Below are 13,677 nucleotides of genomic sequence, written 5' to 3' on the forward strand. Positions count from 1 at the left end.
AAACACATTAAGAAGCACAGCGCTTCAGAAAAATGCTTGATACCCCAAATTCCTTCCTGAATTATTGACGTGCCTCTGCAGCAAACTGTTTACTCAGGGCTGTGTGTAGTAGGGGTGTAGTTTTCCTTTAATGCAGTTATTGAATTGCAGCCCACAGAGCCTCTGGCAGAGCTCCAGGAGCGCTGTGCTGCGCCCAGCCAAGATAAATTGTTTGTTTTCAGCAGCATTTCTTCATCTTCATCACTTAATCCGCAATGAAATTTTACAGCCAGCCGCTGAATATTTAAGCAATATATTTACCTCTTTTATCCTGGGGGAGTATTTAATGATGCTGAGCACAGTAAATGATTAGGGGAGTTAAGGGTACAAGCTGGGAACTGGAGTTTCCCATCTTTTCTTCCCGCCGGGATGAGCTCGGCGTTCAGGGCTGGAATTCAGAGTGTGCTGGCATCGCCTCCAAGGATCTCAGATCTTTCCTGGACACTCACTCCCCCTTTTGGTGCCAGATGTCAGCTTCTTTTGGCTGCCTGCCTCCTGATTCCTCAGTAAATCCTTGGAGTTCACAGCATCTTCACCCCCGAGTTTTCCACCTCGTCCTTTCCTGATTTTCCAGTGCCCCGTTCAGCATCTTTGGGAGTTAACACTCCTTGGTGCTAATATTCTTTCTATTTAAATTCTTTAATTTCTTTTTCTTGGTGCTTACAAACTTTGAGGTTTTAATGAAAAACTTTCAAAAGAGCTTTTTGATCTTTTTTTGTGTTTTGTCGCTTCACAAAGGTTTTTTATTAACATCGTGGTCAAAATGGGGAAGGATCACACAAAAGGGTCAACAAATTCCCTCATTTCTTAAAAAAAATCCTCTAAAATGCTTCCTTGCACCACAATCTGCATGTTAATTGTGCTCCATTTTTTTTTAAATATGCTGGAACAGGAGCCATTACACATCTTTATTCCTTATGTTTTCACTCCTGATGTTTTTATTCAGTTGGGAACAGGAGCTGGAAATTCCCAGAGCCCCCCAAGGTGCTGGGGCTGCTTTGGCTCCTCTCAGGGCTGTTCCTACAATCTCCCTGCTTTATTGCTGCCTTCCCACAGCCACACCACTTGTCATCTGCTTGATTTCCACCTAACGTTGGGAAACTGGCAGATGAAAGAAGGGCTCGTTTGGAATCGAAGTTTTGGGAGTGAATTTTTCAAGTTTGCTGACAAGCTGTCAGGCTGAATTCTGCCCTTACCCCAGAAAGAAAAGCTGACTGTCATTGCCAATCTACAGCCTGCAATGACAATTGTATTTGAGGCACTGTGCCATTTTTTTCCCCCCAGAAATCATTTAAATAATTTGTCTCAGTGGTTATGTTTAAGTGAGGAAGTGTTTTTTGAATTGAAATGATTATTTGTGGAGTTAAATGGAGGAGCTGATAGGTTTTCATGTTGAGGTGAGTGGATAGTCCAAGATCAAGGTGATTTCTTGTGCAGATGCAGTGGGTGGCAGATCCCATGAGGATTTGAGTGTTTTTGGGGTGAGGGATGGGACACAATCCCTGGAGCTCAGCAGGGTGCAGAACCAGGGTCGTGGTTTGGGCTGAGGAAAGAGAGCACTGAAGTCACTGAGGGGGATAAAAGCAGCCTCAGTTTATCCTTCAGAATTTGTCTGAAAGCATTTGTTGTTCCATGGAGGCTGCAGGCCCTGGGCAGGGACAGCTCCCACCAAAAACCCAAAATCCATCCTTCCTCCTGCTCACCAAAGCACAGCCCTGTGCTGTGTCCTCTCCTCTCCCCACCCGTGGGTGCCAGGGGGAAAGAAACAACTCTGGCACAAATACTGGCTTAAGGACAATTTAAATAAATAAATGGAATCCAATTGGAGTTTTTCATAGGGACTGCTGCTTGGTTTTCTGGTTGAGCTGGGAATTGTTCCTGAAGGATACAGCACTAAGAGCACTTTTACTCCATCAGTTTTTATATATGGCCTGTATTTTTTTGTTCCTAAATGTTGCTGCTTCTTTTATCTCAGTAGTTTAAGGGAAAGTTTAACTCCAGCCCATCCTTTTACTTTCCCTAACTCTTCATTCCTTGAGGAAGAGGAAACTTTTCCTTCCTTATCCACTGCAGGAAATGGCCTCAAGCTGCTCTGGATTAGATTTGATGAAAATTTCTTCCTGGAAAAGGTGGTCAGGCTTTGGAAGGAGGTGCCAGGGCAGTGGTGGAGTGTTCAGAAAATGTGGATGTGGCACCTGGGGACAGGGTTGGGGGGACCTGGCAGTGCTGGACTGGATGATCTCAGAGAGCTTTTCCAGCCTTAATGATCTGATTCCCTGATTCCCCTCTCCCCCTAAAGAAACTCACCTGGAAGACTTCTGTTGGAGTTCTTATTGAATTATTGAACTGGAGTTTTTATTGAATTTATTTACTGAATTATTCTGAGAACTGATTTCCTCCCCAAGACTAAATACCTGAGGTGACAAGAGTCACATCCAGTTTTTTCTGCTGTTTTCCTGAGCTGGGAGAGCAGATCTGAAGTGAAACAAGGTTTGGTTAGGAGATGTCCAGGTGGATCAGGTACAACCTTTTCTGGGATGGAAACAAATCCTTGGAATATTTAAAAGCAGCCCCTGCAATGAGTCAGGAGCCACAGAAACCAATTAATCCTCCAGTGTTAAACCCTATTTATTTGGATTTTTCCTCCAGTGTGTGTTGGGGGGAAAACTGTAGGAGCAAGAAAGAAATTAGGGATGCACTAAATAATGGATGAAAGTACCTAGCCAAGATCTGCTGATTAAGTCTTCTTTAGGATTAATATTATAAATAGGGAGTGCCAGATCCTCAGCTGGAGTAAATGGGCTTGGCTCAGCCCATGTCAGTTGTGCCAGCTTGAATTCACTGAGGATCTGGCCCTTAATTCTGGAAAAGGAGAATATTTGGGGAGGAGAATGCTGGGGGCTGTGAAGTTTGGCGATGAGAACACTGTTTTCCTAATAATATCAGGGAAAAAAATGTAAATGACTATTCTTTTGAATTCTGTAATGAGATTCAAGGAACTACTTGATGTGATTTCATTAGATGGAAATGACTTTTCCTCCAAGTAGCTTCATCTTAACCCCCTGCATGTAGGAAGGGAATGTGCCTGGAAAAAGTGGATGATTGTCTCTTGCACCAGCATTTCTGCCATTCCTACCTAAAAATTGCCATCACATGTTCATTGGAAGGAAACAGGGATAAACAGAGTTGTTTGTGGAAATCTGTTTCCCACTCTGCTCTTGCACCAGGAGTGGGCTGGAGTTTTCAATTTCAAACCCAGCCTGGGGTCTTGTCTGGCTGCATTTTAGAAAGATTTCAACAAATCACATTGCAAAGCTGCTCATTTGGTAACTGCTGAAAAAAACCCAACCAACAATCCATTTCCATAGCAAGGGAAATGCACGTGGTGCAACAAACCTTAAAATTCAGTGTTTGACCCTCTAGAGTGGGCTAAAAAAATCCAGTTCTGAAATAACACTTTTTAAAGTGGAATATCTTGGAAGGCCTAAAAATAACATCATGGACCAAGTTTGTTATATTCCTAATTGTTCTGATCACAGAATTAATTTCTCATTCAGAGAGGGGCACAGATTTTACATCACTCTCCAGTGCCATAAAATGATAAAATCCAGAATTTGGAGTGGCCACATCTATGCTTTAAAAATAAAAAAAAAACCAAACAAAAAAAACCTTTTAAAGGGGGATTTTTTGGAAGGCCTAAAAATAACACAATGGAACAAGTTTGTTATATTCCTAATTGTTCTGACCACAGAATTAATTTCCTATTCATAGGGGGGCACAGATTTTTTGTCAATCTCCAGTACCATAAAATGATAAAATCCAGAATTTGGAGTGGCCATGTTTATGCTTAAAAAACAAAAAAACATTTTTTAAAGGGGGATTTCTTGGAAAGCCTAAAAATAATATCATGGACCAAATTTGTTATATTCCTAATTGTTGTGACCACAGAATGAATTTCTCATTCAGAGAGGGGCAGGGCTTTTTCATCATTCTCCAGTACCAGCATTTGACCATTTGGAGTGGCCACATCTATGCTTAAAAAACAAAAATAAAACCACTTTTTAAAGGGGGATTTTTTTGGAAGGCCTAAAAATAATATCATGGACCAAGTTTGTTATATTCCTAATTGTTGTGACCACAGAATGAATTTGCCAGCCAAAGGAGGGGCAGGGCTTTTTCATCAGTGCCAGGCAGGAATATTCAGCGTGTCACAGATGTTCATGAATAATGTCCATTTAGAAGGGCTGGCAGCGAGCTGGCGAGATGAATGAAATGTTGGGGGGATCTGACAGGCAGCACGCTGCTTTGTGATCATTCCAAAGTTCTAATAATCTCCCTCACCTTCCCTGCCTGCCTCTAATGAAAGAGAATAGGTGATTGCACCTCGGGCTATGTTCTGTGCCTAATGACTCCTCCAAAGGCGGATTTATGGAGGAAAAATTAACTTTGAATGAGGATTGAATTGGCCCTGACAGGCTGATAGACTGTGACACAGATTCTGTGGCAAAACAGACGTAGCCCTAATTGATTATCAATATTTTAAGCAAAGTGATGAAAATAAGCATTAAGTGATGAGAAAGGCAGTCTTAATACAGGAGGCAGTCACCAGGATCCGGGGAGTCTTTGGGGAGGTCGGGGAAAAGGGATTTTAACTGTTAAAAAATGGGATTTTGGGCTGCCCAGCACCCCCTGTCCCTCTGCAGCCTCCTCCCCTCCCAGATTTCTGCCCATGTTGATATTCCAGCCAGGGATGAAGTGCTGGTTTCACGTTGGGACTCCAGAGGGGCTCTGGCTGCTGGTTTTGGATGTTCTCTCTCTCCTGCTGGGCTTTGTGCCAGCCCTGTGCCATTTCCAGCAGGTGATCCCCAAACTGCTTCCTGACAATGGCAGCACTGGGGGGAAGTTGCCTGGTTGGTGGGAAAGGGTTTATCTTCATTATTATCTTGGTTGGGCTTGATATAAACAAATATCTTGGTTGCACAGAATAACTACAAATGTCTCTGTTGGAATAAGGCAACATTTGGGTTTTGCCTGTGTTTGTTCAGCTGGGTTGAGCATGGCTGGATGTATCCTCAAGCAAAAATTTCATATTTGGGAAAAAACCCTCATGGCTGTGAGCCTCGTGCTCCTTAGCTGTGCCATAATGGGACTTCTATCCCAAAATAAAGGATTATTTTCCAAAATGAGGAATCAGTGGGACAACATCACCCAAACACTGTGTTCCATCAGGAATTTGGAGAAGCTTAAAATAACCAGATTTGGGTTTCTGGGGAATTTTTAAGTGTGATTGGCAGAGCTGGGGAGGGGCAGTGAGCTCCTCCCTCATGCTCAGGCCTCCAATATCTAATTAGAGTCTGGTGTAATTAAATTATGGGGCAGCAAGGGCAGAGCTTCCCATGTTTGGGATTTTCACATTTAATTTTTGGGGAGTTTCATGTGTCATTTTAGGGGAGTTTCACGTGTAATTTAGGGGAGTTTCACACGAAATTTTTAGGAGTTTCACATTTAATTTTTAGGAGTTTCACATGTAATTTTTGGGAAGTTTCACATGTCATTTTGGGGAGCTTCACATTTAATTTTTGGGAGTTTCATGTGTAATTTTGGGAGTCTCATATTTAATTTTGGGGAGTTTCACATGTCATTTTTGGAGTTTCATGTGTAATTTTTGGGAGTTTCATATGTAATTTTTTGAGTTTCACGTGTCATTTTTGGTAATTTTTGGGAGGACAGGGCTGGTGGGAGCTCTCGTGGCACTGGGATCTCCATGGCCATGGACATGATGGGCTGGACAGGATTTAGGGAATCACAGAATTCCCTGGATTTATGGGATCATGGATTAATAGAATCATTTAGGCTGGAAAAACCCTCCAAGAATGTTGGTGATGTTTAAATTTTGGGTGAAGCGTTACCAAAGGCAAAAATACAGAAAATCAGCTTAAATCTGGGGTGACTTAAATTAAAAATTTAAATTTTTAAAAATTGTGTGGTGGTGTCAGCCTTTCCTCTGGAACTCAGAATTCCTGGACTCTGCTCCTGTCAGAGGAATTCTCTGAGCAAGTGGTTGTTTGGAGTTTGTGCTGGAATTTGTCAGGTGGGTAACAGATAATTTTCCACGTCAGCTTATGAATATTCAGCAGAGAGGATTTCCACCAGCCTCGATAAATTTAATATACCAGAGAAAAATAGCATGTAAATTAAACAGGGCCTTGTAAATTAATAATGGATTCCACTTGTATTTTTATATGTGAGCTGACTGAATATTTTATAAGTGCAAAAATGTTTGTGTTTAAAAAAAAAAAAAAAAAGGTGAAGTCTTTCTGATGAGCACTGTGGATGGTTGGCTGCATTTTAAATGGGATGTCCATGTGTGTTTTTACACTTTCTGGGCTTTTTTTCCCTCAAACACATCTTGTATTTTCAGCTTTGAGCAGTTGGAAAGTCCACAGTTATGTTAAATTAGTTTTTTTTCCCAGACCCCTGGTGGTTTGCAGTTGTGGGTGTTCTGACACTCCTCTCTTTTTAATTTTGACAGAAAATGAAATCTTAGTGAAGGGCTGAGTCTTTTCCCAAATCTCCCTTTCCATCCCCAGAACATGCCTTGTTCCTGCCTTGGGATAATTGATGGTTTTCCAGATTTCTCCTAATGAGCAGCTTTGCCTGGAATAATTTCAGCATCACCCACCCATCAGGGAGTGACTCTGCTTCCCAAACCTCCAGCACTTCCAGGGAATCCTGGAATTGTTCAGGCTGGAAAAGCCCTCCCAGGTCCAGCCCTCAGGTTGTGAAGATCTTTTAATGTTGTTTAATTGCAGCTTGGTTTGAGAAAAGTGAATCTCTTTTAAATGCTTTTAATGGTGCTTGGGCAGTGAGCAACAGTACAGTCACTAAATAATAATAATAATAATAATAATAATAATAATAATAATAATAGCAGCATTGAGGAGGAGAAGAAGAGAGAGGAGGAGGAGAAGATGAAGAAGAAAAGGAGAAGGATGAGAAGAAGGAAGAGGAGGAGGGAGACAAAAGAGAAGAAAAGGAGAAGGAGAAGAAGAGAAGGAGAATAAGAAAATGAGAAGGAGGAGAAGAAAGGAAGAAGAAAGAGAAAAATGAGAAGAAGGAGAAAAAAATGAGAAGAAGAAGAAAAGAAGAGGAGGAGGAGAAGGAGAATGAATTAGAAGAAAAGAAGAGGAAGAAGAAGAAGAAGAAAAGGAGAAGGAGAAGAAGAGGAGAAGGGAGGAAGAGAATAAAAGAAGAGGAAGGAGAATAAAAGGAGAAGGAGAAGAAGAAAAGGAGATGGAAGAGAATAGAAGAGGAAGAAGAAAAGGAGAAGGGAGAAGAAAAGGAGAAGGAAGAGAAGAAGGCAGGAGGAGAATAAAAGATAAGGAAGGAGAAGAGAAGAAGGAGAAGAAAAGGAGGAGGAGAAAAAGAAAATGAGAAAAGGAGAAGGAGGAGAAGAAAAGAAGAAAAACGAGAAGAAAAGGAGAAGGAGGAGAAGAAGAAAAGGAAGAGAAAAAGAAAAGAAGCAGGAGAAGAGAAGGAGAAGAGGAAGAATGGCCACACTCCTGTGCTGTTCCCCAGGATGACCCTGCTGGAGCAGGGAGGTTGAACCACCCTGACCACTGTGGTTCCTCCCAGCCTGGCCCATGCTGGGTTCTGCAGAAATGACAGAAAATGTGAAATGTTTGCAGAGAGCCCGTGGAGTTAAAGCCTGAGAGCAGCTCAGAGTTTCCAAGCCTGTGTTGGTCAGGGTGGACAGAGCCCTGTGAGCTCCAGGACTGACTGCTCTGGAGATTTATGGGCTGAGTTAAATTGTTGTTAATGAGCAATTTTGTGGGGAGAATTGTCCTCGTGATACTTCCCAAATTGCCCCATTGTCCCTCTAATGAACCAGGCCCTGCCAGGCCAAGCTCTGCCTGGGCAGCAGTTTAAACCTGACTTACAAGGGCTGGAAATCAGCGATCTCAAGTTAACAAAGACAAGCTAAAAATGTATTCATTGACCAGCACCATCTTTCCTGTGTGTTTTAATATCTTTTTGCCACTGAGATACCCAATGAATTGTTCCTGTGCAGCAACAAATCGGGCAGGAAGAACAAAGTAGCTCAGTGGAATAGATAAATCAAATTTAGGCCTGGTAGTTTATTGAATCTAAATTGTGCCCAGTTGGCCCACGAGCTATATGAGCAATCCATCTTGTGCTGATAATGGAGGGTCTTGAAATCCACCTGATGTTTGCATTATTAAATTCCAGCCTAATGAGCTCTGCTAATACATATTGAAGACAGTTGTAAGGAGCAGAATGGGAATGGGAGAGGGATAATTTGAGAGAAACATAAGCTGAGCATTTTACATGACTCAAGGGGTAGATCTACAATTACACACATCACCCAAATTGAATTGAAATGGAATTTCTATTATCCCTGTCCTCTTACCAAGGAGAATAAAGTGTAAATGAAGTAAAAGTCTTTAGAGTTACTCGTGGTTTGGTTTTATTATGGGATTTAATAGATTCTTGTAACCATCTTCAGTGGCAGAAAAGTTTTAATATTTCATGGCTTTAAATGTTGTGTAAATATGTATAAAAGTGTGGAGAGGGAAGCAGCTGTCTGTGCAGTCACTGGATCACAGCCTGTTCAGGTTGTGCATTTTAAGGTGGACTCCAAAAAGCAACGACCCCTTCACCCCTCCTGAGCTGAATTTGGTTTTCATAAATTGCTGCTCAATTCAGGAGGTGCTGGGATTAAATATTTTGACTCAGCTCTGACCATCCAGACCACAGTTCATGGTGAGTTTCCTCCCTGGGAAGGCCTGGTTTAAATGCTGCAATCCTGGTCCTTGTTGGTTCTTTTCTTTCTGGCCTGGTGATACTTTTGAAAACTTAATATTTCATCAAGTATAATGTTATTAGAGACTTATTCTCACTTAGTTCACTCATCAGGCAGTGAGATGGCAATAAAAGAGAATGGCTCCTTTGAGACATTAATGCTTTGGAATAAATGATGTGCTAGAACAGAAATTTAATTAATTTACAGAGTATATTGATAGTCCCTTGTTACTGTGCTGTATATTTTTAATCTTCTTTAACATCTGTAGGAAAGTGTTTGAAAACCCCTGCAGTTGAGCAACTGGTAGATAATTAAGTAATAAGGGAAGAGGTTTCTAGAGGGAAAAAGATTCTTTTTAAAGAAGATTGTTGTAACATGGATTAAGTGCTGCTGCTGTGATTTGGAGTGAAGAGAAAATTGTGTACTGCCTAATAAAGTCCTGTCTGACTCCCACTCTGAACAGAGTCTGCAGGAATATTGTTTTGTTTCTGTTTTATCCTCAGAATAGCTCTGATGGATTTCTCAGTGTGGCAGCAAATCTGACACTTTATGAATGTTCCACCTTTGGGTTGTTGAGGTTCAGTCTGGGGGCAGCTGGGCTGGGGAAATTGGGGTTTAGAGAAAGAAAACCTCTTAAAAGTCTCTTTAGGGCTTTGCTTAACACAAAATGAACGTGGGAATTTGTGTTGGATTAATGTTGCCTCTGATATTGACCTCCATGATCCCATTTATGTCATTCTTTAACTGTGGGATTGACTTTAAATTAAATAAATGAAGAAGCAAGTTGTGGTCTGCCATGCACGTGGATTTCATGGTGGGGCTGCAGAAAGGAACATGAAATTGGGTTGAAAGCCCAGGAAATATTTTTTTGGCAATAAAGTTGTTGCCAGCCCATTTTTGGGAGTGTCCCAGGCTTGGAGCAGTCCATGGAGGTGTCCCCATGGCAGGGCTGGCACTGGCTGGGATTTAAGGACCTTCCAACCAAAACCTTTCCAGGATTTGATAGGATAATTGAATTAATTCCAGCTCTTGTTCATTCTTTTTAGCTAAAGCAGATGAAGCCTTGAAAGCCAAGGAGAGAAGTGAAGAAGAAGCCAAGAGGAGAAAGGAAGAAGGTGAGGAATTCTCTTTTCTTTCATAACAAACTAACACCCAGGAATCAGAAATGATTATTTGTGAGTGTCCAACTCCAGTGGAGCTGATGATGGAATTGGGTGCCCTGAGCTCCTTTGCAGGTGGAATAATGAAACCAAAATGGGCTGAAGTGTCAGGGAGTGATGGGAAGGGACATTTCCAACTCCAGACACCCCCAGGAGCTTCAGGGTCCCTTCCAGCCCAAACCCTTCTGAGATTCCATGATTTACTTCCAGGAGGGTGCTTGGGGAAATTCCTCATTTTTGAAACCACAGCTGCTGAGAATTTCACTGAAAATCAAAATGTTTTAATGCTTAATTTATTTTTTTTTTTTACCTGGGGGGAATTAATTGGTGCTCCCAGTTAATTCAGCTTGGAGAAGGTTCTTGTGATACCAAAGAAGGAAATTTGAGTGGGAAAGTGGGATGGCCCAGATGTGGCAGGAGAGGGAGGGGACACTTCCAAATCTGACTGGAAAAGGGACCAAACCAACCCTGTTGTGATTCCTGGATTTTGGAACCATATTAAATTAAATCTTTAAAAAAAAAAAATCTAAATTACAGTTTTAAAAGAATTTTTATTTCTGGAATATTCTTTATTTCATTTCCCTAACTAAAACCCACCAAAAGGAAATTCCAGCCTGTGTAGGCAGCCCAGGAGCTGCAATAAAAATAATTCTACAAATAAACCAATCCTTTCCCAACTCATAAAAACTGGTTATTGCCCACCCCACAGCAAGGCTGTCTTAACATTCCTTTTATTGCCATTTTATTGCCAAATCAGGTGTGAGATTAGACCTTGGATGTTCCATGTAATCTGCTCAGAAATCAAATTATTTGACCTGCCAGGCCAGCGCTGCCCCTTCCTGCTGGTTTCCTGTTAAATATGCAGCATTTCCCCAGCATGAATAAAAAATTGAGGACAAATTAGAATTTACAGACAGCTGACCCCAGCTCCAGATTAGAGACTGGGGGCTTGTGCTGGTTTAAATGTTTTAATTACCACAGTCCCTCCAGCCTGGTGAAGGACACACAGCAAAATGCTGATTTTTTTTTTTTTTTTTTTTTTTTTTTAAGTGACTAAAAAGCAAAGAAAGAAAAAAGCTGCCCCCTGCCTCATTTGAATTTTTCAGTTTGATTACATTTGCACTTCCATTGGAGCTATGCTAATTTTCTGCATGAAATTAGGGCTATTAGCAAAAAAAAACCCACTGTTTTTCCAGGAGTATTTGCAGAGTTTGGTTTTTGTTTACTTGCTTTGAGACTGCCTGAAAAGTGACAAAATCCCAAGGGGATTTTGCCACCAAACTGGGTTTTTACTCCAGCCAAATTCCAAAGAGGTGGAAAAGAGGAAAAATGGGAAAAAAAAAAAAAAAGGAAAAATTGGAACACGTTGGATGATATTGGGGAGGTTTGGGGCTTGTTTCTCTTAATCTACCACAAATAATAATATTTTAAAATAAAATATTGAGTTTTAAATAGATCATGGCAGGGCCACATGTGGGGGGGAGGAGCTGGGGATCAATCAGAAAAGCAGGAAGAGAAGTTCTAAAATACAGCAGAATAGAAAAGATGGATTTTGGCAGTCAATCATTCCATAGGTGGATGGGATGGGCATTTTCCCAGTGCCTTTATACTGAAATTTGCATTTCCTGGTTCTTTTAACCTGAAATTTGCATTTCCCAGTGCCTTTATCCTGGAATTTGCATTTCCTGGTTCTTTTAACCTGAAATTTGCATTTCCCAGTGTCTTTATCCTGAAATTTGCATTTCCTTGTTCCTTTTTCCTGAAATTTGCATTTCCTGATGCCTTTATCCTGGAATTTGCATTTCCTGCTGCCTTTATTCCAGAATTTACATTTCCTTGTGCCTTTATCCTGGAATCTACATTTCCTTGTGCCTTTACCCTGAAATTTGCATTTCCTGGTTGCTTTATCCCAGAATTTGCATTTCCTGGTTGCTTTATCCCAGAATTCGCATTTCCCAATACCTTTATCCCAGAATTTACATTTCCTGGTGCCTTTATCCAGAATTTGCATTTCCTGGTTGCTTTATCCTGCAATCTGCATTTCCTGGTTGCTTTATCCCAGAATTTACATTTCCCAATCCCTTTATCCCAGAATTTGCATTTCCAGTGCCAGCTGCTGAATTGATTCATTCTGCCCCCCCCCCCCAGTAAACACTCCTACATTTTGATATACTCATGGGAAATAAATTTGGCAGCAAATCAGCACGAGTAGATTCAATTATCACTCCCAGAACCTTTCCCTTTTGTGGTTACTGATCCCTCAAACTCCTCTCCTGTCCTGGAACCTGCTCCCCGCTCCATCCCCTCCATGCCAAGCAATTAGTGATAAGCCAAGCAATTAATGCTTTATTGATTTTTCATCAGGGCAAATTCCAAGTTGATTTTTCCCCCCTGCAGAGGAAGGGCTGATTAAGTGTTTCCCGTGGGTTTGGTCCCGCAGAGCCCCGTGGCAGAATCCAATATCCTGAGGTCAACCTCTGAGGGAGATAATTCTGTGTGAGGGAGAGGAACCAGGGCTGCAGATGCAAGGGGAAATCTGTGCAGACACTTGAATTTGTTCCATTTATATGAACGAGTCGTGTGGCACATGCTTGGGAAATATCATTTGGGAATGGGCTTGGAAATGAGGGAGGGATGTGCCTGGGAGGGAGCTGGAATTGAGCAGGGAATGAACCCCATCCCTGAGGGGCATTCCTGGGCTTTACTGAGCTCTCTGTGCTCTGGGGTCACTCTGAAATTCTTCAGGTCCCACCAAACCATTCCATGGTTCTGTGATTTTGACTGATGGAGATGTCATGGAACTTAGAAACCTTAAATATTCAACTTTTAGAAAATCCCTTCATTATAAATTCTATAAACCCAAATTAAAACTTTCAGTTCTTTTAAAAATACTCAACTTTAACCTGCTGGCCAGGAGTTCTCACATGAAGAATCTCATCCATGGCCACCACAGAATATCCTGAGCTGGCAGAGACCCACAGGGATCGTGAGTCCAACCCAACCCACTGATTTCCCTTCCCACTTCCTCTGGAGGGAGTTAAAAGCCTTTCCCTGGGTGTAATGGATATTAAACCACAGCTTGCACGTGCCAGGAGAAGATTTGCTGGGGTGAGGTCAGTCTGTAATAAGTTAAAGTGCTTTACTCAGCCCTAGATTGGGATGCCCTTAAGTTCATCAGTTACTGCCTGAGCTCCTCGTTTATCTTCAGTAAATTTTCTGCAGTTCATTGTGGTGGCAAAGACCAAACTCAATCTGTTTAACCCCCCCAAATTATTTAATAATTTGGGTCTGCCTGAAAAGTGACAAAATCCCAAGGGGATTTTGCCACCAAACTGGTTTTTTACTCCAGCCAAATTCCAAATAGGTGAAGTGGACAAGAGAAGAAATGGAAAAAAAAAAAAGCAAAGGAAAAATTGGAACACGTTGGATGATATTGGAGAGGTTTTGGGCTCGTTTCTCTTAATCTATCACGAATAATAATATTTTTAAATATTGAGTTTTAAATAGATCATGGCAGGGCCACGTGTGGGGGGGAGGAGCTGGGGATCAATCAGAAAAGCAGGAAGAGAAGTTCTAAAATACAGCAGAATAGAAAAGATGGATTTTGGCAGTCAGTCATTCCATAGGTGGATAATACATTTCTATGAAGACACA

At 41.5% G+C, this 13,677-nt stretch overlaps 2 protein-coding genes across 2 annotated transcripts in view; both read left to right on the forward strand.

Annotated features, from left to right (window-relative positions):
- GFM1 (G elongation factor mitochondrial 1) overlaps positions 1-13,677 on the forward strand; it is a 151,698-nt gene that overhangs the window by 82,585 nt on the left and 55,436 nt on the right. The window lies entirely within an intron of this gene.
- The window catches only part of RSRC1 (arginine and serine rich coiled-coil 1), a 103,491-nt gene that overhangs the window by 75,668 nt on the left and 14,146 nt on the right, over positions 1-13,677 (forward strand). The window contains exon 8 of the mRNA XM_056499134.1: positions 9,910-9,978. Coding sequence (XP_056355109.1) covers positions 9,910-9,978 — 69 coding nt within the window. The remainder of the gene's footprint in view (positions 1-9,909; positions 9,979-13,677) is intronic.

The sequence above is a fragment of the Oenanthe melanoleuca genome, chromosome 9 (genome assembly GCF_029582105.1).
Source record: "Oenanthe melanoleuca isolate GR-GAL-2019-014 chromosome 9, OMel1.0, whole genome shotgun sequence".
Taxonomy (NCBI): Eukaryota; Metazoa; Chordata; class Aves; order Passeriformes; family Muscicapidae; genus Oenanthe; species Oenanthe melanoleuca.